The sequence below is a fragment of the Cucumis sativus genome, chromosome 7 (assembly GCF_000004075.3).
Source record: "Cucumis sativus cultivar 9930 chromosome 7, Cucumber_9930_V3, whole genome shotgun sequence".
Taxonomy (NCBI): domain Eukaryota; kingdom Viridiplantae; phylum Streptophyta; class Magnoliopsida; order Cucurbitales; family Cucurbitaceae; genus Cucumis; species Cucumis sativus.
In genome coordinates, this window is record NC_026661.2 from 19,891,087 (window position 1) to 19,914,533 (window position 23,447).

Sequence of the window (23,447 nt, forward strand, 5' to 3'; positions counted from 1 at the left end):
TAGAATAAGTATAATTTTAATTCTTTTAAATTTTTAACAATATTTTCATATCCTTAAATCTCTCATGTACTTCTCCTAGTTTTTTTCTCAAATCTTATCAAGTTGTATTTTTTTTAAATTTGTATTTTTAATTTACGGTCATATTTCCAAAAAATAAGTTTCATCAATTTCCTAAATGACTAAAATTTTAACTTTTATAGTCAAACTAAACTTACCAAAATTCACCTAATTAAACTTGTGAAATCATATATTAGCCTACTATAATTTATTATACTAAAGAATATCAATTGATTAATCTTAAATGTAGGGGAGGATAAACTTAGAAAATTGATTGGATAATAACTAGAATTAAAATCTCAAAAATTAAAAATTAAAAATAAAAAATAAAAAATAAAAAATAAAAAAAAAAAAATAAAAAATAAAAAATAAAAAATAAAAATAAAAAATAAAAAATAAAAAATGATATTTTAACAAACAAATTAATAAAAATAAACTAAACAACTTTAGTTTATGAAATTTTAATAAGCAAAATAAGAAGGGAAGGGAAGAGGGCAATAAGAACAAAATGATATTTTAACCAACAAAATAATAAAAACAAATAAATGAAGTAAAAGACTAAACGAGAATGTGAATGATTGAGAAGGAAAAATAGGAATTAAATCTCTATTCCTTTCCCAGATCAGGAAAAGAACTATTTCAGTCAGTTACTTTCTTTTCTCCAAACAGACCTTTAATGTTTAACACTCATAACAAAAAAAAAAAATGTTATGGTAGTTCTACATTGAAAATGGATATATAAATACCTGAGCTTTCAAAGTGTGTTAACGATGGTAGAATAACTATGTCACCACATATGTTGTTGTTCATCAAGTCGGAGAGTTCAATTAACCGAACTTATTTAGCAATAATTTGAAACATTAAAATAGAATGCATACAAATAAAACAACAAACTTTAAAAGGAGAAAATAAATTACAAAACTTACCTTATAAGTAGAAGATAAAAGTTGAACAAGGAAGCTGAGAGGAGGTTGAACAAAAAATTTCAAAACTAAAATAAAAAATAAGAATGATTTTAAATATGAAAACAAATACATATAAATAAAATAACAAACTTAGCTAATTTGACAAACTCAGAAGTTAGAAGTTGGAGAATCTAAGTTAAGGGCTACTTCAAAAAATGAAAATAGAAAAAAAAGCGATGCTGTCATAATCTTCATCCTTATAATAATCCACAACCGAATTCAAGTAAAATATATGTATAATGCATTCACACTATATGATGACTCTACATATGATCATTTGAACAAATGACCACCATCTTCAGTATAATAATCATCTCAATAAGAGAAGGCAAGCCATAAATATAGAGAGCCAGAGGAAATAGAGGTATTTACAATAATAATATCTACAGTTTAGAATTGTGGTCATCTTTATCTTTGTATTGTTTTGTGAATATTTACTCTTTGTCTGTGGTTGAACTCTTTTCCTTTTTTCTAGGCCCCCCAAGAATACGAGAAATTTGCAAACCTCTGCTGAATGCTTGGTTGAACAACATTCGTGTTTGGAACTCTGAAACAAATGGAAACCAAGCCAGGAATGCTATAGGTGTGAACAGAAGCAACCCCATCACGATTTCGTAACTTCGAGCCAAGGCACGAACAGATCCCCATAAAGGAGTTTGATGAATTAAGGGCTTACAAGCTTGAGCAATCTGTATTGAATCGTGAAGACGAAGACAATCGATAAATGAGTCGAGTACAAAGGAATGTAAAGCTAATGTCAAAAGTGTATTTAGTATGGAGATTTTTAAGTAAACTAACCAAGAGTAGGCCCCATCCTGTCGGTAGGAACGCGAGGATGCAAAGTATGATGTCCCTGATTGTCATATGAGGGATTGCAACTAAAGTAATGAAGCCAGCCACACAAATGATGAAAATAAAACCCTCAGCCAGCCTAAATAACAACTGAAAGCTTGCACTGAATTTCCGTCGTCCAACAGATACCGCCTACAAAGTTTAAATGGTATTAGGATAATCGCATCAGTGACTGGAAAGTAGTGGTTTCATATTACTCATTTCGAATAATCAATTTCGAAACACAAAGTTTATGGTTTGACCCAAACAAGGGAGGAGGATTCACAGCAACATTTTTCTCACCTTCATCAGGAGCAATATTGAAATGATCACAACCCAAGAAAGGCCATAAACCTGAAATTTTAAGGGATAATTAAGTTAGAATAGCCATGCTTATATGATTAGCAAAAACATCTTTAAACCAAGGAATCGGTAAGAGTGTGGGCACAGTATTCGTACCAGAAAGCTTTGGGACTCTATTATTTTCAAGTGATATACTAGTCCATACTGAAAGATGAAAAATCGTATTGACAGTAATATCTCAACGAAGATGCCACGCTTTCCGGAGAATTTTAGATGATCGTGTTCCTTTTCCCACCAAGACTCCCAACTTTTATCAGGAGATACTCCGATTCCTCCACGGTTGACAATCCATTTTTTCCAATCTGTCCAGTCATCAACTATCTTTTGCCACTCAAAACCTGATGGATTGAAGAGGAAAGGTGCAAAAAGCCACGTTCCCACCATAAACCATATTGATATGGTGATCAAGACATGAGCAACCACACCTCTATAAGAAACGCCGAGTATGTGGTAAACCAGAAGAAGAATCATCAATTCAATTCCTTTGACAAAATGACTGCGAGAATACATCCTGTAATTTTCAGCAAATTTGGCGTGGAACACCACAAAACCACGACCAGTACCTCTGTACTCTGCACCCCCATGAAGCAATGTCCTACCATAATAATGTGTCTTGGTTCCCAAAGAGAATGTGAAAAACACAGGTGCAAGCTGCAGCTGCATTAGAATGAAATCACTTAAAGCTGCCCGAAATCCCCTTTCCAGTCCAATTTCAACCATCATAGGCAATGCCATGAGAAGTCCAATTTGCACAGCAGACTGTGATATAAGAGCTGTTTGAAGTGACTTGTTGTCTTTAATGGCAGGATGAGTACTCAAAGCTCTCTCAAGGCCACTGAGAACAAGGTAAAGGCGGCCATATAGAAAGACGTAGACCGTGAGCACTGTCAGCTGTCGATGAAAAATTAGGTTTATCTCCTGAATAAAGTAAAAATGAATATAGATGTGATGAGGACAAACTTCTCGAACTTACCATAGTGCTGAAATAGAAACCAACTGTGGTGAAATAACAAGACAACATGCGGAAGAAATCAAATCGGTGACCTAGCCTGTACATATCACGGCTTAATGTCTGTTCGCCATTACCATTGGCTATCTTAGCCTCAAACATGGAGATCTGGTTAAGGCCAACATCCCTCCCTTTACCAACTTGTATGTATTCATGGTGAGTAACATTACCTTCACGCAAGGTGGAGTTGAAACCTGCAAATCAAAATCACGAATGGTATATATGATTAAACCGGATTACTTATTTGAAACTCTGAATACAAAACATAGAGCTTTTACAACTATTAACATGCCTGCAAATATGTCCTCGCTCAGGTTGATGACTTTGGAAGCTTTACTAACACCCCCTCTGGTAAGGTGAAACAGTCTATCGAAAACATCTGGATGGCCGTAATGGAATCGAACTCTGAATGTGAAGACAAAGGTATAAGACATTAATTTGGGATGAGTAAGATTGAGCATTAAGACACCCAAAATATGTGGTAGTTATCAATATAATTTAGATAAAAATTTGATAGAATGAAGTTCAGATCTTAATATTGTGTTCTAATTATAAAAAATGTTATAACAATGAATCATACTAGTTGTTCTGCTTGTGATGGAGCCTAAAATTTGTCAAAGAACTATTAAACGAAATGTTTTTTTTGGATCTCTCAAGTTCTTCAAATACAAATGCCTTAAAACTACCATTTATAGGGAAACAATAGAACTAACCAAGAACTATTTAATACAAAAGTAAACTAAAAAAAAAAATCTTTTAAAAAGAGTACCCTGTCAAGCTCTTGGAATATCTTGTGTGTTATTGAATATAGAGCACAACATTATGAAGCTCTCCCTTGTAATTTGTGGCAAGAGTTTTTCAATCTCAGCCGACGGTCGCCATTGTTGGCATAGGCAAGAGGGCCAAATGAAATGTCGGATCCCAAGGTTGTGAAGCATATTATTATGTGAGGGTTATTTTATAATTTTGTTTTTTGTATAATGATATATTTATATTTGTAATATTTATCTTCACATTGGTTGATGGTCTTTCATGGTGGTTGTGGTTAGACGCTGTATCCTCTAAATTTAAGGTGCTTTTCCTTTTAATGTGGGTGGTAACGACTGCCATCCCAGAAAAGTAATCTGAATTCCAAAAATCTAAACCTCACTAAGAAGAAAAACCTCTAAGCTGATGCTGCTTCAAAATATATAATCTGATCGAAACACAGAAGGCATTTGCAATCTATCTACATAGAACCCAAGAACAAAGTTGTGCAATCTAACGAGTATTTCATATAAAATAGATCTGGTTGAAGTAAGGTCATGGATGTTTACAATAATAACCATAGTATTTCCAATATAACCATGTTGTTGAACAAAGTAGTGAGAAAACAAGGTAGAAATCTTACTTCAAAGGGTTTGCCAACAATCTCTGACCGATAGTTACAAAACTGTTTTCTTGATTTGACATAAACCAAGCAAGAGATGAAACACTGCAAAATTGGTCAGATTAAAAAGTGAAAAACTTAATTGCAGTGATGAACTCACGTTGTTCAGAACGATGTAAAATTTGAATTCAATTTACAGTAAACAAAAGTGACAAGTACCTGCCAGTGAATATATGCTCTCTAAGTCCAAGAATCGTAGGATATCTGACACCATCATGCATTGTAAGAAACTCTTCCAACAAATTTCTCATTTTGAAGGCTTCTTCCATGTAATTATCCTATTAAAAGGTAAAATATTCTGATTATTAGCAAAGATACTAGTTTCCTACGCATTGTATTGGAATATATGGTACCTGGTTCATGTCAATAGTTTGCAAGCATTCCCCACGGGTGAAAATAATTGCATGGTTTTGATTTTCTGGCTTCCCCTCACCCAATATTGCTGGCCCAGGAAGTTTTACCCGATATATGGTCTATATAAAGGAAATTTAACACTCGCATCAGCAGTGTGTCGGAAAAGTGGATGATAAGTAGATAACTATACTGGAAAGTATGCTTGTAAATATATGATTTATTAAGCACACGAGAAAAACTAAAGGAGTAGGGGACAAAGTGCCCCTGTATGATTTGTTTTTTATAAGAAACCAAAATTTCAATATAGAGTAGAGTGCAAAAACAAAGCCATGAAGTTACAAAAAAATTCTTTAATTGGTGTTAGTTATAGTGAGAACAATAAGTTGAATTGGCTTTGATAAGAAATAACCATAATCACACAAAGCTTAGAGTAACAGAAAGGCCGTGGATTTTATGGATTCTCATATCCCAAATTCCTTTCTGCTTATTCCAGGAACTCAGAAAGTCCAGAGGTATCTCTACAACACCACCTTCCAAAAGTGAGGCCTTTACCCACCTAATCCACAATACTCTAGACTATTCGTCTATGCAGGTGGCCGCAAATGAGAGACTAAACAAACGGTGTAGAATTCTAGAACCACAAGGATATATATCTAACTGCAACGAACAATCTCTTCCAATAAATTTACCTAGGAGAAGCCAAGCATTCATGAAGAACTAACGAAAGAATATAAAAGGAAAATCTCACGTTCAACGTTAGGAGTCATCTCACATTCTATTCAATAATTGTACACGTACTTGGACTTTTTTTTTGGACAAGGATGTACATGTACTTGCACTAATCTGTATTCAACAAAAGACTGGATTTATACCTGGTCTAAACTCTGAACTGACTCAGTGGAGTCTTTTGATTTCGTGGGCAAAGCAGCCCTCGCTAGAACTGAGTAGTAGGACTTCTGATTTGTCTTCCGGGATTTATCTTTACTTGGCTCTTCAAGTTCTTCAATATATGCAACCCGAAGAGATGGGTACCTACACAATGAGAAATTATAACATCAATATAGTCAATAGCATCAGTGAGGAAAATTATTGTTAGAAACATACTTAGTCATAAGCTTTAGAATGTCTTTAGCACGAGCATCACCAGAACGTTTGTGAATACCATATTGCTGGCAGGAGACGACGTATGAAAATTTCATGTCAACTGCTGCCTGACATTGCGCCCACAAAGGGCTATCCACAGCGTCCTTGTAGCCTTTCAATAAATCTGGGTAAAGGCATTAAACTTATAAAAGCTTTTCTTACATTTATACTATTTATAAATAGAACAATACTAAGCTTTTAGTACACATTTGCCTCTTTCTAGCGTATTAAGGATATTAAGAATTTTGTAATCTTCTACCCCCAACTTCATTAATTCCTCGAACCAATTTACACAAATTTTTATAGTGGATTTATTGATAACAGATAATGTAATTGGTATTGTTGAGACTTGAGAGTCTACTGATTCAACATAGCGAAAATGAGGTGAGAAGATGAAAACTCTACAGCTTCCCAGGTTCGAGCCTTTACATAAGAACACACTGCCTTCCCTTCTCTTATATTTTCTCTGGTGTATATATATTTGAACGGGTCTGTTTATCCTATTATAACCACATCTGAAGAATTTATGATTAACTGTCTACTCTTGTGATTGCTAGTTGGAATTAAAAATCATACTTGAAGGAGAAAAGCAATCAGCACTGGATGGTTAATGGACTAGTGCACACTAGTGATTGAAAAAAAAAAAAATAACAAACAAACTTTTTGTAAATACCTTGATGTTCTGCAGTATCAAGGAATGCTTGAAGTTCCAACGCTTTTCGGTAATACATCATGCCACGGACTATTGTTTTCATTTGTTAGAAAAAAGGGTCAAGATACAACAATGACTAATAACAGAGCGGACACTGGGGTGGGGGTGGGGGTGGGGGGGTCTTTACTTTACCTGTCTTGGTCAATGTTTGACCTCTGTATGAAGCCCAAAGACGGAGCTCCTCTTTGAGCTCGTCTGTTTTTTGTTGAATTTCTTCGAGCTCGAGTTTATTTCTCAACTCTTCTTCATTAGCACACTGGACTCTCTCAAGAAAGTTTGTCCATTGCTCTATTGGAATTATAAGCCTTATAAAATGGAACTTCAACAGTACGTAATAAATCCAAGAGAAAGTCAAGAAAAGAAAAACCTGGAAAGATTTTCTGCAAGTAGAAAAGAATAGACACTCCATCTTCATTTGGCTTCTCCAGAAGATTCATGGAGAAGAGAACATCTTCAGAGTAGTACGGTGTTAGAATTCTAGGCCAAGAAAAAGGAAAGTACATTAAAATTTATCAAATATATTACCACCAACAACTTCACCCGTAGAAGAAACAAAAAGATTGTACGGATGAAAGGTGCATCGTATTATCATCATATGAGAAAAGTGCTAATAACCAGAGAAGTTGTACATAACCAAGAGCTAGTAGTAGTATGAAAAAAGTTACTAAGACGAGACATTACGAGAATGATAGCATATTTTGAACTTTTGGAGCAGGGGGCATCTCCATGAACAATGAATTGGAGAAGAAAGAAATACGCCTCCTGGCTTCTAAATCGGATGGCACATCCATAGCTGATTCCTTAACAGTAAGCAGTAAATGGAGTCTTCTAATCTGCACATGTTTATAGGTTAACACAAGGGAGAGTTCTATTTCAAAAGAGAGAGTAAAGAAAACTTAGAAATAACTGGAAAAAAGATTATATCAACAGCCATGAGCCCGGTCTCCAGGCATTTTAATATGAAATCTGTATGCGATTAGTTCATCAGCTCAACGTTTAGCATCAATGTCCATGCCATGGAACTTACCTTTTCTTTCCAAGCTTCAGTTTCAGGAATTGGAAAGTTGAGTTTATCAAAAAGCCGATCAAGTGATCTTGGTTTCCCATCTTTTCCAAAGGATCCACCATGACTTGACTCAACCAAACTACAAGAAGGGGGAAAAAGAATAAATGGAAACAATACAATAGCAAAAAGGCAATTCTAGCCACAAAGACATACCTGGAAATCTCCTCATCGATTATGTCTCTTGTTACAACCTCTAGCATATCCAGCAAGACTATTACAACCTGATCCTTATCCTCCACTTTATTCGTTAACTACAACAATGAGATATAATAAGAACTAATACAAGTGAATTAAATAAAAATATAAATGTTATATAGTGATAGAATCACCATATATTCAATCAGCCGAACAAATTGTTCATAGAGACTAGGGAGAGCTCTCATATCCAGTTCAACTATCAGATTTTCTGCTTTTATATGTTCATCAATTATGGTGAAGATCTCCTTTATTACCCTGGAAACAGCAAACAAACAGAAAGTTAGATAAACATATTGGCAAAATTACGTACTTTCATAAGATTAATGAGAATAAACCTACAACTTCTCATGTTCTCCAAGAACCAAGAAATTAATTATATTTTTAAAGGAAGCATAGCACTCTTGGACAGCACAGAGCATATATTTGTCTGTACTTAATCTCTTCTTAAGCTCCCCTTCGCGGTCTCTTCCATAGCTATCTTTGGCCATATCCAATGCTATTGGTATCTACATAACAAGGACAAGATAAAAGTATAGCAGGTTAAGCAGAACTCGTACAAAAAATCAAGTAGGCAAAGATATAACACCTTGCTAGCAAGCAAAAAGGGAGGCCACTGGATAAGGGATAGTTCAGGGTCAATCCAGTTAGGTACAAGCAATAAGTCCATCTCCCTGAAACAAAATGGGAAAAATTAAGAACTAGAAAATGCTGCAATGAGTATTTGGAGTGTCAAGATGCACAGACATTGAATACTTATTTCACCTGTTATTTATTAGATCCTCCTCCCTGAAACTAATAATTATTTCATTCCACATTTGAGCGAACTTCGCAGCCTGATCATCTCTATCTGGTGTTATCTATTTATAAATTTCTCAATAAGTTCAAATAATCCTTTTATAATAAATTTAAAATCTAGTACAAGTAGTAGAACCAAACCTCATCAAATTTACGACCAAAATTGGCCATCAACCCCTTCTTTCTAGTGTGATCCTTCTTTTCCACTGGTATCAAGCAGGCATTAAAAGCACCGGGAAGTGATAGAAACCTAGATCTCAACATTCCCAATGTCCGTATCTAATTACAAGATCAATATTGAGTAAAGTTCCAAGATTCAAAAGCTTACATATGTAGGTTAAAAGTATGTGAAAAGCTCCTAAAAACTCATTGGAGAATTGTTCATAGAAGCCTGATTGATAAATATCATTAATCTATGAATTTATGACTTTATTGTTATAATATAATCTGCAGCCCAAAATGATGAGGAAAATTAATAGATGAAAAAAACTTGGCTGCCAAGTGGAGGGGGATTAACATTTTGTAATAGGGTTTCTTAAATCATCGATTGTCGATTGACCCAAAAGCATAAGCATATGGTTGAAGGTAAATTTAATTATATTGGTTAAACATTTTCACTCACTTGGGAGCTTGAATTATGGAAGAAGACTCAACAAGTGAAAATCAATATTAACTAAGAAGAAAATAATATTGTAGGGGCTAGAATATAGGACTTATGCTCTGATACCATTTTAAATAACCAATTGACTCGAAGCTTAAGCTTATGGATAAAGGTAAATTTAATTATATATCATTTAGCAAGGTTTTACTAGAGTATCCCAATTTATGTAGTCTCTTTTTGCTTTCTATGAAATGAAATATTTGGAAAATTCATATGCACAAGAGCGGGTCAAAATTGTTTTGAAGATATGTCTCTGTGTGTATTTGATGAACAGAATATTTCCAGACAGAGGGGTGACGACTAGGAGAAGCATGTTAGTGAGACGTTTTAGGAATAGGATAAAAGGAATGAAGGTCCACTAACCTCTCCAAGGCGACGAAATGCACCATAAATTCCCCCAAATATTGTGGAGAAAATGGCATACCAAATCTGCACATCCATGAAGTAAACCTGCAGAAAGTAGTTTATTTAAACTAGTCAGCAAAAAGAAAACAGTGCTTTGAAAAAGAGGATTAACGGATATAATTTTTGAATGCAAAATCACGTACAAGAACAATGGGAGCCCAGATTGAGATCACGACACCAAGGTTATTCTGAGCTGCAATAAAAAAATATTATAGAAGATTTAAAAATAATTTTAAAAAAACATTTCATAGCAACGGATCAATGTTTGTCCTCATGTTGCCATATGCTCTAACCTCTAGGAAAGAATTCATGCCATCTATACTTTCCAATATGAACTCGCATAATGGTTTTTGTTGGACCCACAAGTGGCTTGATCTGCAGAAGCAACAGCATGGATGCACATGCATTAAGAAAATTTTCAAACCACCAACCAAATCAATACATTTTGACAAACATTTATTAGTATTATTGTATGAAGCATGTTATTACTAGATTTCTAAATTGGTAACTATTAAGGTACTCATATAAGTTGTCAATAGGTGTCACTCTCCCTACAGTTCATTCATAAATCCATTTTCCATTTTAACAGAGTTAGGATAACATGCATTTGGTTCATACTTTCTAGACTGAACATAAGAAGAAATGGTGGTGCACGGTGTAAACACAGGAACTTAGGGAGACAAACAATATAAACTGTCATCGTTGTTTAAATTATTTCTAGACTGCCACTGACAGCGGAAACGTTGATAACTAATAAAGAGCCACTCTGAATTGGATGGCTTGGGAAGAGAACTTTGGAGAAACCCTACAGGGGCCACTGCGTAGGATGTTCAATTCTTACTAGTTATCTATTAGATACCTAGATTTTGTATACATGGGTTTATCTTGTATAAGGGTAATTAGATTAGTATAGGGTTAGGGGTGTAAGGGTAATTAGATACTTAGGAAGTTATTAGTAGTTATTGGGTAAGTGTGGTTACTAGTAGTTATTGGGTAAGTGTGGTTACTAGTAGTTATTGGGTAAGTGTGGTTACTAGTAGTTATTATGTAAGTGTGGTTACTAGTAGTTATTATGTAAGTGTGGTTACTAGGGTGGCTACATCTTGTTATAAATGGAGGGAGGGTAAGTGAGAGAGGGAGGTTATTTTGTGAAGTGATTTAGGGCTTGGGTGAGAATACTCAAGAGGGAGATTCCAAGTGCCTTATCCTTGGGTTTATCTTGTATTTTCTTATAGTTCATTATAATAAATTGAGATCTTGTTCTTGTTAGCAAGTGTTCTAACATTGTCTTACTAACAAATGGCAACTTAATACTCTTGCCTCGTTTCTCCCTTCTAAAGGCTCAATGACATTTGATTTTTCATAATGAAAAGTGCTTGTTTTCTACAAATGAAACCTACAACAGCCCCAAACTCTAACAAAATTTATCTCAAAACGTTTCACCCTGCTTCCACATAACGTACAGGATACGTGTTTGATTGAACAAATGTAATTTTTAGAACCATCTCAATGTCTTCCACTGAGGCAGAGAAGAAACTTTATCTCCACCGTCCACAACAGCTGAATTGATTGTATTGGTTATGGCATGGCAACTTCCTTGTGATCTAAACATCTTTTTTACAGGGCCCTCCATCATCCATAATATTTCTGATATTTCCTTAAGCCAGTCATCCAATGTTTCGTGTAAATGTAAAGAACATCAAGACTGATAATTTTTTTTGGGTATGTGTAAAAAGATGGATTTATAAAGTATCTGTCGGTTCAATTTGTCTCTTCAAAAGATCAAATTGTAGAATTTTTACCAAAGCTTCACCAGGAAAATTTGTCTTATGTTTCTGGCATGTGTTAATATTAGTAATGTCTGGTTAAGCCGTTATGGTTAGTGTTGAGGCCTGTTACGGAATGGTAACTATGCTGACCAAATGAACTATGATAAACAAATTTGTATAAATATCAGTACATGGGGGTCTTTCAAATCCTTGATTATGGAGAAAAGTTCATATTCTAAGCTTTGAATCGAAGAAGTACCTCAAGATAGTAGCTGAATATTAACTTTGACATAATCAGAAGAATCCAGAAAAAAGTGTACCTGAAAGTCAGATAGAAACTTAAGATTAAGAGAAGTTCGTGACGATTTAAGCTTCCTACTCAATACTCGAGAAAATTTTCTTACTGCAAGAGTGACAATGAGCTTTCGTGCATTCCCCTTCCAACATAGAGCCGAGGCTGAAATGGATTCAAGCATTTGATTAATAATTCAGAAGACGAGTGTCAAAATCCATGAAGTGTCTGTATGAAGTCTGAAGCAATGATCCCATTACCTGAGACCACCACATCATGAGCATCACAGCCTTATTGTTTGAACGTTCCAAGTAACGCCGAATCGTTGGGAAAATGAACAACAGCCCAGAAAGCATGTTTGGAGATAAGTAAATAACAATAGCCACAATGAAGAAGGAAGGCGAGCTTAAACTATTCCCAAACCAACTTTTAAGTGTCTGGGTAAAGCCAGAGGGATTCTTCCAACTCAAGGCATAGGCTACAGATAAAACGATAACCCATGCCACAGCGGATACAACTTTAAGAACGTATCTTAACTTGACATAGAAGGACATGCTCTTCCTTGCTTTCCAGCTAAGGATAATATCAACAATGGCTGAAAATGAAACAAACAAATTAAAAAATAAACAACATTTGATTTTACTGCTCAAATTGTTGTAATTGTCATTCGTTTAAATATCAAGTGTAAAATACAATAGAGACGGCAACTAACTGGAGTTAGTTTATTCGGTCTGTTAGATTTTAAAATTATTGTGAAATAGTTGTTTCAAGCTTAACCGACCGTGTGATTGTCTTCAAGCGAGGTTGGTTATTCAATAAGATTTGACAGGTTATTTCTTCTCATACGATCTAATGTAGCAGAGGTGGTCACTGGGATCTAATGTTCTATGTCTGTTGTACTCTTTTCTTTAAATTTATGAGAAATTAAACAACATATTAGAATAAAAAATCATATAATGGAAGTAGAAGAAACATAAGAAAATCTTTAATATTGAAACCAAAGAACTAAACAGAACTTAAAAATATAAGTGAAGTACAAGTAGAGGAATTTTTTTTTACATGAATAACCAAACGACAAGAATTAGCAGAAATGAACTAGTTTTCAGTACCTTGTGCAAGTTTCAAGATTGCTGCTGTTATAAAGATACTCAGTACTTTCTTAAAAACATCAGTCTTGAATACTGCACCCAAATCCCCTGAACCATTCCAAGCTATGATTACCATTGCCTACGAAGAACATATTTCAACAATATTACCAATTTAAGAGAGAAGGGGGGGGGGGGGGGGGGGGGGGGGGGGAGAAAAGAAGCCAGTACGTCAAGTAATTTACCTGAAAACATAATATAAAAAAACTCCACATCCTGTCAAAACTTCTGAATAAGTGCCAAAATGAACGTATTTCCACGAAATTAACTTTCCCCATCCATCGATTTCTGGCATTTCGTTGCTTTTCCTGGAAATGATATATTTTTACCATCATGAGTACACTATTTCAGCAAGTCTAAGGATTAGAAACTGTGGGGGGAGAAGATCAAATGTTTAGAAAGCCCTCTAATAATTTTTCTCAACTAATGTACCATGGAGAGAATGGATGACAACTAAATAAAGTTTTGCGTAGGATCAGGATTTATCTTATGGCTAGATGAATTAAGCTGCCTCCTTTTTTAGAAGGAATATGTCCCTCTAATGAATACTGAGGGCAAGTCATGTCCATTGTTCATATTCGTTTCTTTGTTTGTCCAGAGTAGGATCTGGCATTATATTGTGCTTGTAATTGTAATGACGCTGATGTCAAAGTTCACTTCCCCAAACCATAAGAACAGGAGACTCCAATCAAATCAGAGATGCTAGTTCTCATCTGGACGATAACTATTTTGAAAGACATCTAAAACATTGAAAGAGAATGCGAGAATGCTGGGCATAATGAAGAAAATGTGTTTAAAAGTAAATACAGTAACATCTTGAAATGGACTGATCAATAAATTCTAAAAGAAACAAAGATAACCTGTCAAAGGAATCTACAAGATGAACATGGACACACAATTATCAGAATTTGAAATATTGCATACATGATCTTTGTCGCTTTTAACTGGTTCTGAAGGATGTTGAAAGAAACTAGCATCAGATCGCATAGGCCAACCAAGGCGGAAGCAATCAATAGACCTACAGAGTTGCACCACGAAAATTCTTCAAATTTTGAAAATTCAATATGAAGTAGATATGGAGAATTGATGACAAAAGGCTTACCAGAAATATTCATTCAAATCGTCATAATTTCTCCACTGTGAATGCTTTGATTTACCGTCTTTGCTTTTTCTTGCTTCCTATAAATGCAAATATTAAATGGAGATACTCAGCTATCAATCTGCAGAAGAAACTCAAAACCTACCCATTTCAATGATCAAGAAGATCATATGCAATACCTTAGATATTATGTCATATATTGGAGTAACAACTTTCTTTAAGAAAGCCTCCTCTTCGCCACCATAAGCTGGTTTGATGTGCTCTCCTGTCGTTGGGCTCACACTTCCAGCCAACATGCCATATAGTTCAAATGCCATCTAAAAAGATTTAAAGTTTTAAAGTTATAAAGTGAATTCATAGAGTCAAGTCAACTAACAGATAGGAATCAGTTGCACTTCTGATTCTAGCTATCTTACACCACTTATAACATTCTTCCAAGTGTTCCAAGTACATATCAAGCTTTTATAATTTCACTTCATGATGAAAAAGAAGATTACAGTTTTTTTAAAAGAAAAAGAAAAAGAAAATATATTTTTTTATGATCCTCATAAGATATCCCTAGAAGATCTGGCCTCACCAGTCACCAAAGCCTGAAAACTCTCATTTATTGAAGATAAATTATCCTACAAATTGTTCTAATATTGAGGGTTTCTGCTAGTGTAAACTGATTTACTCAATGGGACAAGTGGCCAGTTAGTATACACTAAAAGAAGTACGTCCATATAGAAGGAAAGATTCTAAAAAGATCATCTTCCAACAATAGGTAGAAGATGCAAAAGATCAAGAAAGTTATAAGAACAAATATTATCATTGATCTTAGTGAAAAGGCAAAGAGAGGCATATAGGTTCAAAAAATATTGCACTAGAATGTAAAAGACGTTAATATATACATGATGATATATATAGCAAAGGCACTCGGGCATGAATCTCAAATTTGCAGCTTCTCCCCATATAAGAAGATACAAACCCATGTATAGTAACTCCCTTTGCTGAACTTCTTGTTGGATTTTTGGCAACCTGCCAAGAAGGGAAAATCATACTGGATATGAGCTGTGAATGATATAGAACTAGTTTATAAGTTCTATGGACTTTGAATTATAGATATTCTTGCTCTATAGCAGTTCCTAACCAAATTCCCTAACAAAAGGCAGAAACTTTATAATGTTGACATTCCTACAAAGACTAACTAGACCGTTGAATTTTAACAATTCAAGAAGCACAAAAAAAGAGTCTTACCAAAGGCTGCTTTTGCGGTCCAGATACCTGCACCATTTTTTGTAGTTCTTGAAAAGCTTCTTCATGACTTCTGTAAGAGCACGGTCATCCAACTAAAATGTAAAACAGTTAGCAGCAATAAGTGACTATGAAAAGGAAGGAATATGAGCAAAAGAAGTTGAGAAGAATACAACCTTGGGTCGTTGATCAGGCTTTGGTAACTGCCGCATTTGAACATTTGCAATTAATAAAATCAGATGTTCCCTTTGATTGGCCACGTTACCCTCCTGCAATTAGTGACTAGTGAGTGAAATGTGAATCCCACTGCTTAAGAATAATATGTTTGTGATTTAGCTCCATTACTAGAATCTTTGAAATAGATCTCGTTTAGTCTGTTCTTATAGAATTCTGGCTAAGTTATTTTTTACCGTTTGTCGTCTTGAAAGTAGTCAGGACGTTGTTTTAATTGGTTGGTGGCTGTTTGGAAGACTGTTTGTTAGTTTTTTCAGCCGTTTAAGGCTTCTGCTGTGAAAAGCTAGAAGAAATAATAGTTGTTTTCACTTTCAAATCATCATATAAGATCAAGATTTTTTTTCTTTCTCCTATTTGTATTTGTTCTATACAAGTCTAACAATCTTCATTGATCACCTGGAAACCAAACATGGCCTGAAGCCAATCAAGGATATCTTCATCTACTTTCTTCTTGTGATTCTTTGGCCACGGCAAACCCCGGGTGTTACGAAGGGCAGAGACGGTAACTTGAATCTGTAAAACCAAATAAGTGCTAATAGCCATCAAGCATTCAAGCTCATGAAGATGCAGATGCAAACTAGGCCAAGTAAATGTAAAAGATAACATGACGAAACCTCAGGAATTCTCATGATTATCTGATTTTGACTGTCAGGATCAAGAGGAAGTATGTTAAATGGTCGATACATCTGCTGTTTCTCCTCAACCTTGTTGTGAGCTTCCAAAATCTTAGACATAAATCAGAAAAAATATTAACAATAATTATGTGAATAAACAACCCTTTGTTAACTTTCTAATTCACTTAAAAGCTTAAGTTCATGTTCATGGGTTATTTAACATTATATCAACACTCTAACACTCCTCTTCACTTACAGCTTAAAAGTTTGTTCAAGTCCCCACAAGTGAAATTCAACATTACTTGGGAAGGAAATGACGATTTTACATAAGTTTGAGCTTAGAATCTTGAGCTTTAACACCATGTTGAATCACCAAACAACACAAAAGCTTAAATTGATGCGCTATGGTAAATTTAATATTATATAAACACTCTAACACACTTGACATTGACATAATAATTCAAGATATTACTGTGAACAAATAAATAAAAGGTGAACAGAAAAATATCTCGCAATGTTTACATTATAATATTATCAGTCTTACCTCATCAGCTACATCCAGAGCCTCTGTTTGATTCACAGCCTTCAAAACTTCAAAAAGGATTGCGGCAGTTTTATAAACTTTTGTCAGTTGGGCACTGATCAGGAAGAGAACATCAGTTCAAATAATGCAGTGCAACGAATTCAAACAACCAAGCGAACTACATTATTTTCTTTAAAACTACCGATCAGCTTTGTCAGCCTCATTCAAGGCTTTTATATATTTATTGTAGTAATGTCGATAAAAGCTCTGCATTTCACGCGCATCACTCTTTTGCCTTTCAGCTAATGTTGTTACATTTTCCTGAAAAGCAGCAATACCAGTCAGCAACATAGATGAAAAGAAGTAAAGTCCAAATGGGTATCTTCATCACAAGATGCATACAATTACACTGCATTGCTTATCTTTTTCTTTGGCATGAAAATACAATTAAGATAAACCATCAATGAAACCCAAACACACCATTACCTCCTAGTCCTAAATAATCCTATGTAGTTACAGTATGCTGCAAACAAGTACGTGTGTAGTGCAGATATACATAAAGGAAAAACTACAAACAAAAAGTGGAACATAGAGATATAGAACAGACAGAAGAACTGAAATACCCGCTCTAAACGCTGAAGAAGTGCAGTTTTAAATTGCCGAACTCCACGTCCGCTTGATGTGGGATCTAACCTGTGAGCCTTTTCAAATGCGTAAAAGCGACCTGACCCAGAAATACAATGGTTCGCTGAAGTTAACATCACTTTTCTTCTTGAACTAATTCTTGACACAAAACCAATAAGCCTTACGAGTAAAGTTAAAAGGAGAAAGTAGTACTTCAACTGAATTCCAAATTTCCAGGCAAAGTAATTGCAACTTACATAGATAAGCAACCCTCGGGTTACTTGCCTCGACTTCGTTAGCAACACGAAGAATTGGCGCAATCTCATCAAGTGAAGAAGGAACCACCTCACTATCCATCATCGACTCGGATAAATTCCCAAGTGTTTGGGCTCGCATGATCTTCTTACCCGGTTGTTGATCCGAACCCCTTCGTTGAGACATGTTTAACCAGTACTAAACACCAAATCCTAAAAACACAAATCCAACATGAATTTAGATGATCCACACTTCAAAGTTCGCAAGAGTAGCACAGTGAACTAAGAAAAAGAGAACCAATTGAAAACACAACACGTCTACTGAGTAGACAAGGAAGCAATTATCAAGAATATAACCCCACCCCCACCAACCAGTAGATTCATCAAGAGATTGAGACTTGATTAGCAAGCAACGGAGCAAGAAGATACAAAAAATACAAGAAAAATTCCAATTCCACAATTCATTTCAGTAATCATACTCAAAAGTAGTACATCCACCAATCCAAAACTCGCTGCTCAATACCAAAATACAACCAATAAGTAACAAAAAGAAAAAAAAAAAAAACTGTCCCAATTCAATCCAGTCATACCCGAGCTCGTTCAGTTAAGTAACAGAGAAATTGAATCAAATCACCAAAAGGGCTAATTGGGATTGCCAAAAAACAACGAAAAGTGAAGATAAAGATTGAAAGAAGTGGACTGTTTAGAGATGAAAGAAGAAAGTAAAGCAAAAAGATGCTAGCTACAAAGTATAGAAAGTAAAGAAGAGTGGCAAAAGTTAAAAGAAAGTTCACAAAATAGCTCAAGAAAGAAGAAGAAAAAAGAAAAAAAAAAAAGAAATAGAAATTTTACAAATGGTTGGAGTGAGAGAGAAGCTTGAGAGGAAGTAGAAAGACAGAGAGCGGCAAGGAAAGAAGGCGGAGGAAGAAGACTAAAGAGTGACTGCGGATGTGGACGAATCAGTGAAGAAAGAAAAATGGGCAGATTTTTGAGTTCTAAGCATTTAGCCAATCACAACAAGCCACGTAATTCATTAAACTTCCGCCATCCTTCCTGACATGCCCATGTACTTGTAATATTTACGAAGTAGGCCCTGTTCCATTTATTAACTTCGGGAAATTACTATTTTTGTTTTCCTTCAAAAATATTAAATTACAACTTTCCCTAAATTTGAGTAATTTACATATTTAACCCTCTCCTATTATATTATCCCATTCCCACCAATGAATGAGAAATGATTTTGCATGTGAGACAGTGTACTTTCACTTGGTTTCATATGAAATTGGGTACATGAAGTCGTTTCTCTCATGCAAACACACGGCCCTACATTTAAATATCTCAAGTCCATTACCACAAGCAAAGGGATAAAATATCACTTTGATAATCAAATCCTTTTCTTTTTTCATCTTTTTTTTTTTAACTACAGATGATTTGATTCATCCAAATCTACTCTTTGTTTAGGGTATAGAGTTGTAGACAAAATTTGATATTAATTATATCGATAAAGACATCAAAAATAGACATGGAAACGGAGACCAAGTTTGCTTACTTCCATTCTATTTGAACTTTAAATTTAAAGCTTATAGTTGATTAGAAAAAAATAATAAATGGAAGGAAGACTTTGAACAAATTGACGTCAATGCTTAAAATGTTATTCTGAAGTTTTTGAAAATTACAAAACTTGTGCCAAACTTGAATACTTTATGTTATAAATTATTGAAATAATTACGATCGTGCGAAAGCAAAACGAAGGTAAAGCAAACTTTATTAATTTTTTTCAAAGAAACAACCAAGAGATTCCACTATCCAAATTAAACTATTGTTATTGTTATTTTATTATAATGGTTTATTGCTTTCTTTTTTCCCTTTTTCTTTTCTTCTTCTTCTTCCTTTTGCAGATTAGTGGTTAATTTGAAAGATACTTTGGGTTTTGCTTGCATTAAATTTGATCAAATTCTGTCAATTTCACATTAAAGTAACCGTCTCCATTATTAAATCTTAATCGAGAAGAATCTAACACATGACATTGTTAAATTTGGCCAAGGTATAAAATGTAAGTAAATGACATTATTGATGGCCTATTGCCATTGCACGTATGATTTCATTCTTAATTACTATACTAGGATTGTACAGAACACTAACCCATTAACTTTAGTGAAAGTGCCGAGGAAGGAAGTTAAAGTTTGAGGGAGACACATGTCTCTAGCCTCTACGTGACTCATGACAATTATGAGTGTTACCAAAGTGATAATGTATCGATCATAAAGTGAACTTTAACTTAATTGACATGACTACTTGGTTTTGATATATAATATGTGCTCTCTTGTATCGTGGGTGTGAAATATAGGCTCTAAGTTTGCAACTAAGATTAGGATAATGCGATAAAAAGGTATGATGTTTACTTAAACGTTACTACGTCTAAAGATATATAGTGTACGTACACGTTTTTCTCTTACTTGTCTAAGTCCAAGTGAAACATGAAGTTTCATAGATAAGTCATGGTCGAACAAAGAGAATTAATACACTTAAGAATATAGCATGTGATTTAACTTCATGTAGTTTCTTTCTATACCATAAAAATTATGAACCGTGTTATCTACCAGACGGTGCATAAGAGAAACAAGATGAAAATGGATATAAGGGTCATGCGTAATATGTACTCGGTTGTGTTTAGGCAATGCGAATGAAGGAATGTCTACGCAATCAAATATAACACAAATGTAATTAGTCAATAAAGGTAATATAAATTATTTATTAACTTCAAATTTATTGCGAACAACCTCTTGGTACATTAGTACTTGCTCATCTTTCGGGATGTAAACACTCAAAGCTACTAGATGATTTAGATTTGATCTATTTGATGTTGCATTATATAACTCATTATATATTAAGGCGAGCAACCTCGAAATGGGAAAATGAAAATAGTAGGAAATTGTATTCATAAATAAAACTTTAGGCCTATCGGCCATGAGGTTCAAATTACAAATACAACATAAAAAAAATATAAGTGAAAACATCAAGATGCGGGTTGAGCCTCTGAGCATCATTGGCTCCATTTTCTGACATTTGTGCCAACCAATTTTTTACTCCTAGCACAATGTAGATCACCTAGCATCTGTTCTCTTATCGCCAGGTTGTCGCGTGTCTCCCCCACCTGACGTTGGTTGCTCGACTACTCTTCTCTCTCACCTAAAATTTTCTGCATTAAAACTTTAAAATGTAATAAACATACATAATACTCTTTTGATACTTATAATGCATAATCATCTTATTTAACTAGACCAATTAAATGAAAAAGATAATTAATATGAAGAAACCTCCGGAATTTTCGTGTTTATCTTATTTTGACTGTTAGAATCAAGAGGAAGTATGTTAAATGGTCGATACATCTGCTGTTTCTCCTCAACCATGTTGCGAGCTTCCAAAATCTTAGACACAAATAAGAAAAAATATTAACAATAAGTATGTGAATAAACAACACTTTGTTAAAAGCTTGAGTTGATGTATATGGTAAATTTAACATTATATCAACACTCTAACACTCCTCTTCACTAGCAGCCTGAAAGTTTGTTCAAGTCCCCACACAGGTGAAATTCAATATTACTTGGAAAAGAAACGACCACTTTACATGAGTTTGAGCCTTAATCACCAACCAACACAAAAGTTTAAGTTGATGGGCTATGGTAAATTTAATATTATATCAATACTCTTTAACACATTTGTTCAAGATATGACTGCAAAGAAACCAAATAAAAGGTGAACAGAAAAATGTCTTGCAACGTTTACATTATAATATTATCAGTTTTACCTCATCAGCTACATCTATAGCCTCTGTTTGATTCATAGCCTTCAAAACTTCAAAAAGGATTGCGGCAGTTTTATAAACTTCTGGCTGTTGGGCACTGATCAGGAAGAGAACATCAGTTCAAATAATGCAGTGCAACGAATTCAAACAACCAAGCGAACTACATTATTTTCTTTAAAACTACCGATCAGCTTTGTCAGCCTCATTCAAGGCTTTTATATATTTTGTGTAGTAATGTCGATAAAAGTTCTTCATTTCACACGCATCACTCTTTTGCCTTTCAGCTAGTGTTGTTTCATTTTCCTGAAAAGCAGCAATACCAGTCAACAACATAGATGAAAGAAGTAAAGTCCAAATTGTTATCTTCATCACAATGCATTATTTTCTTTTTCTTTGGTACGAAAATATAATTAAGAAACCATCAAAGCAAACCCAAATAAACCATTACCTCCTAGTCCTAAATAGTCCTATGTAGTCACAGTATGCTGCAAACAAGTACGTGTGCAGTGCAGAATATACATAAAGGAAAAACTACAAGCAAAGAGTGGAACATAGAGATATAGAACAGACAGAACTGAAATACCCGCTCTAAACGCTGAAGAAGTGCAGTTTTAAATTGCCGAACTCCACGTTCGATTGATCTGGGATCTAACCCGTGAGCCTTTTCGAATGCGTAAAATCGACCTGACCCAGAAATACAATGGTTCGCTGAAGTTAACATCACTTTTCTTCTTGAACTAATTCTTGACTCAAAACCAATAAGCCTTACGAGTAAAGTTAAAAGGAGAAAGTAGTACTTCAAATGAATTCCAAATTTCCAGGCAAAGTAATTGCAACTTACATAGATAAGCAATCCTCGGGTTACTTGCCTCGACTTCGTCAGCAACACAAAGAATTGGAGCAATTTCATCAAGTGAAGGAGGAATAATCACCTCACTATTACCCGGTTGTTGATCCGAACCCCTTCGTTGAGCCATGTTTAACCAGTAGTACTAAACACCAAATCCTAAAAACACAAATCCAACATGAATTTAGATGATCCACACTTCAAAGTTCGCAAGAGTAGCACAGTGAACTAACAAAAAGAGAACCAATTGAAAACACAACACGTCTGATGAGTAGACAAGGAAGCAATTATCAAGAATAAAACCCCACCCCCACCAACCAGTAGATTAATCAAGAGATTGAAACTTGATTAGCAAGCAACGGAGCAAGAAGATACAAAAAATACAAGAAAAATTCCAATTCCACAATTCATTTCAGTAATTGGACTCAAAAGTAATACATCCACCAACCCAAAATTCGCTGCTTAATACCAAAATACAACCAATAAGTAACAACAACAAAAAAAACTGTACAAATTCAATCCAGTCATACCCACGCTCGTTCAGCTAAGTAACAGCGAAACCGAATCAAATCACCAAAAGGGCTGATTGGAATTCCAAAAAACAACGAAAAGTGGAGATAAAGATTGAAAGAAGTGGACTGTTTAGAGATGGAAGAAGAAAGTAAGGCAAAAAGATGCTAGCTACAAAGTATAGACAGTAAAGAACAGTGGCAAAAGTAAATAAATGAAATTTTGTGCCTAACTTCAATACTTTTTGTTATAAATTATTCTTTTGCATATTAGTGGTTTATTTTGAAAGATACTTTTGGTTTTCTTTAGATTGAATTTGTTCATATTCTGTCAATTTTACATTAAAGTAACCGTCTTCATTAGTAAATCTTAATCGAGAAGAATCTAACACATGGCATTGTTAAATTTGGTCAAGGTATGAAAAATGTAACTAAATGACATTATTGATGGCCTATTGCCATTCCACATATGATTTCATTTTTAATTACTATAATTAGGATTGTACAGAAC

At 34.6% G+C, this 23,447-nt stretch overlaps 2 protein-coding genes across 8 annotated transcripts; both read right to left on the reverse strand.

Moving 5' to 3' along the window:
* Nucleotides 1–1,178: 1,178 nt before the first annotated feature.
* Nucleotides 1,179–18,779, reverse strand: LOC101221120 (callose synthase 1). 2 transcript variants are annotated; one of them, XM_031888538.1, is made up of 43 exons: nt 18,628–18,779; nt 17,779–17,988; nt 17,521–17,621; nt 17,100–17,218; nt 16,919–17,012; nt 16,375–16,485; nt 16,157–16,273; nt 15,703–15,795; nt 15,530–15,621; nt 15,184–15,310; nt 14,473–14,610; nt 14,297–14,373; nt 14,119–14,212; nt 13,380–13,502; nt 13,159–13,276; nt 12,310–12,644; nt 12,162–12,214; nt 12,017–12,077; nt 10,282–10,363; nt 10,132–10,181; nt 9,947–10,033; nt 9,064–9,201; nt 8,890–8,984; nt 8,714–8,798; nt 8,467–8,633; nt 8,259–8,382; nt 8,083–8,180; nt 7,891–8,008; nt 7,545–7,696; nt 7,231–7,340; nt 6,996–7,151; nt 6,825–6,893; nt 6,113–6,275; nt 5,881–6,040; nt 5,008–5,127; nt 4,814–4,932; nt 4,616–4,699; nt 3,518–3,630; nt 3,190–3,419; nt 2,313–3,107; nt 2,157–2,207; nt 1,821–2,006; nt 1,179–1,711 (listed from the first exon to the last, which is right to left on the reverse strand). In XM_031888538.1, the coding sequence occupies exons 2-43, from the start codon at nt 17,960–17,962 to the stop codon at nt 1,457–1,459; spliced, it is 5,844 nt and encodes a 1,947-aa protein (XP_031744398.1). In that variant the 5' UTR covers nt 17,963–17,988; nt 18,628–18,779; the 3' UTR covers nt 1,179–1,456. The 2 variants fall into 2 exon arrangements, with proteins under 2 accessions (XP_031744398.1, XP_031744397.1); XM_031888537.1 differs by lacking the exon at nt 18,628–18,779 and adding an exon at nt 18,366–18,573.
* A 1,837-nt stretch (nt 18,780–20,616) lies between these two features.
* LOC101207956 (callose synthase 2) lies at nt 20,617–23,131 on the reverse strand. 6 transcript variants are annotated; one of them, XM_011661167.2, is made up of 7 exons: nt 22,958–23,130; nt 22,422–22,586; nt 22,164–22,264; nt 21,765–21,883; nt 21,584–21,677; nt 21,093–21,203; nt 20,617–20,964 (listed from the first exon to the last, which is right to left on the reverse strand). In XM_011661167.2, the coding sequence occupies exons 2-7, from the start codon at nt 22,555–22,557 to the stop codon at nt 20,899–20,901; spliced, it is 627 nt and encodes a 208-aa protein (XP_011659469.2). In that variant the 5' UTR covers nt 22,558–22,586; nt 22,958–23,130; the 3' UTR covers nt 20,617–20,898. The 6 variants fall into 6 exon arrangements, with proteins under 6 accessions (XP_011659469.2, XP_004136107.3, XP_031744322.1 ...); XM_004136059.3 differs by having other exon boundaries at nt 20,617–20,974; XM_031888462.1 differs by lacking the exon at nt 22,958–23,130 and adding an exon at nt 22,876–22,933.
* Nucleotides 23,132–23,447: the final 316 nt, after the last annotated feature.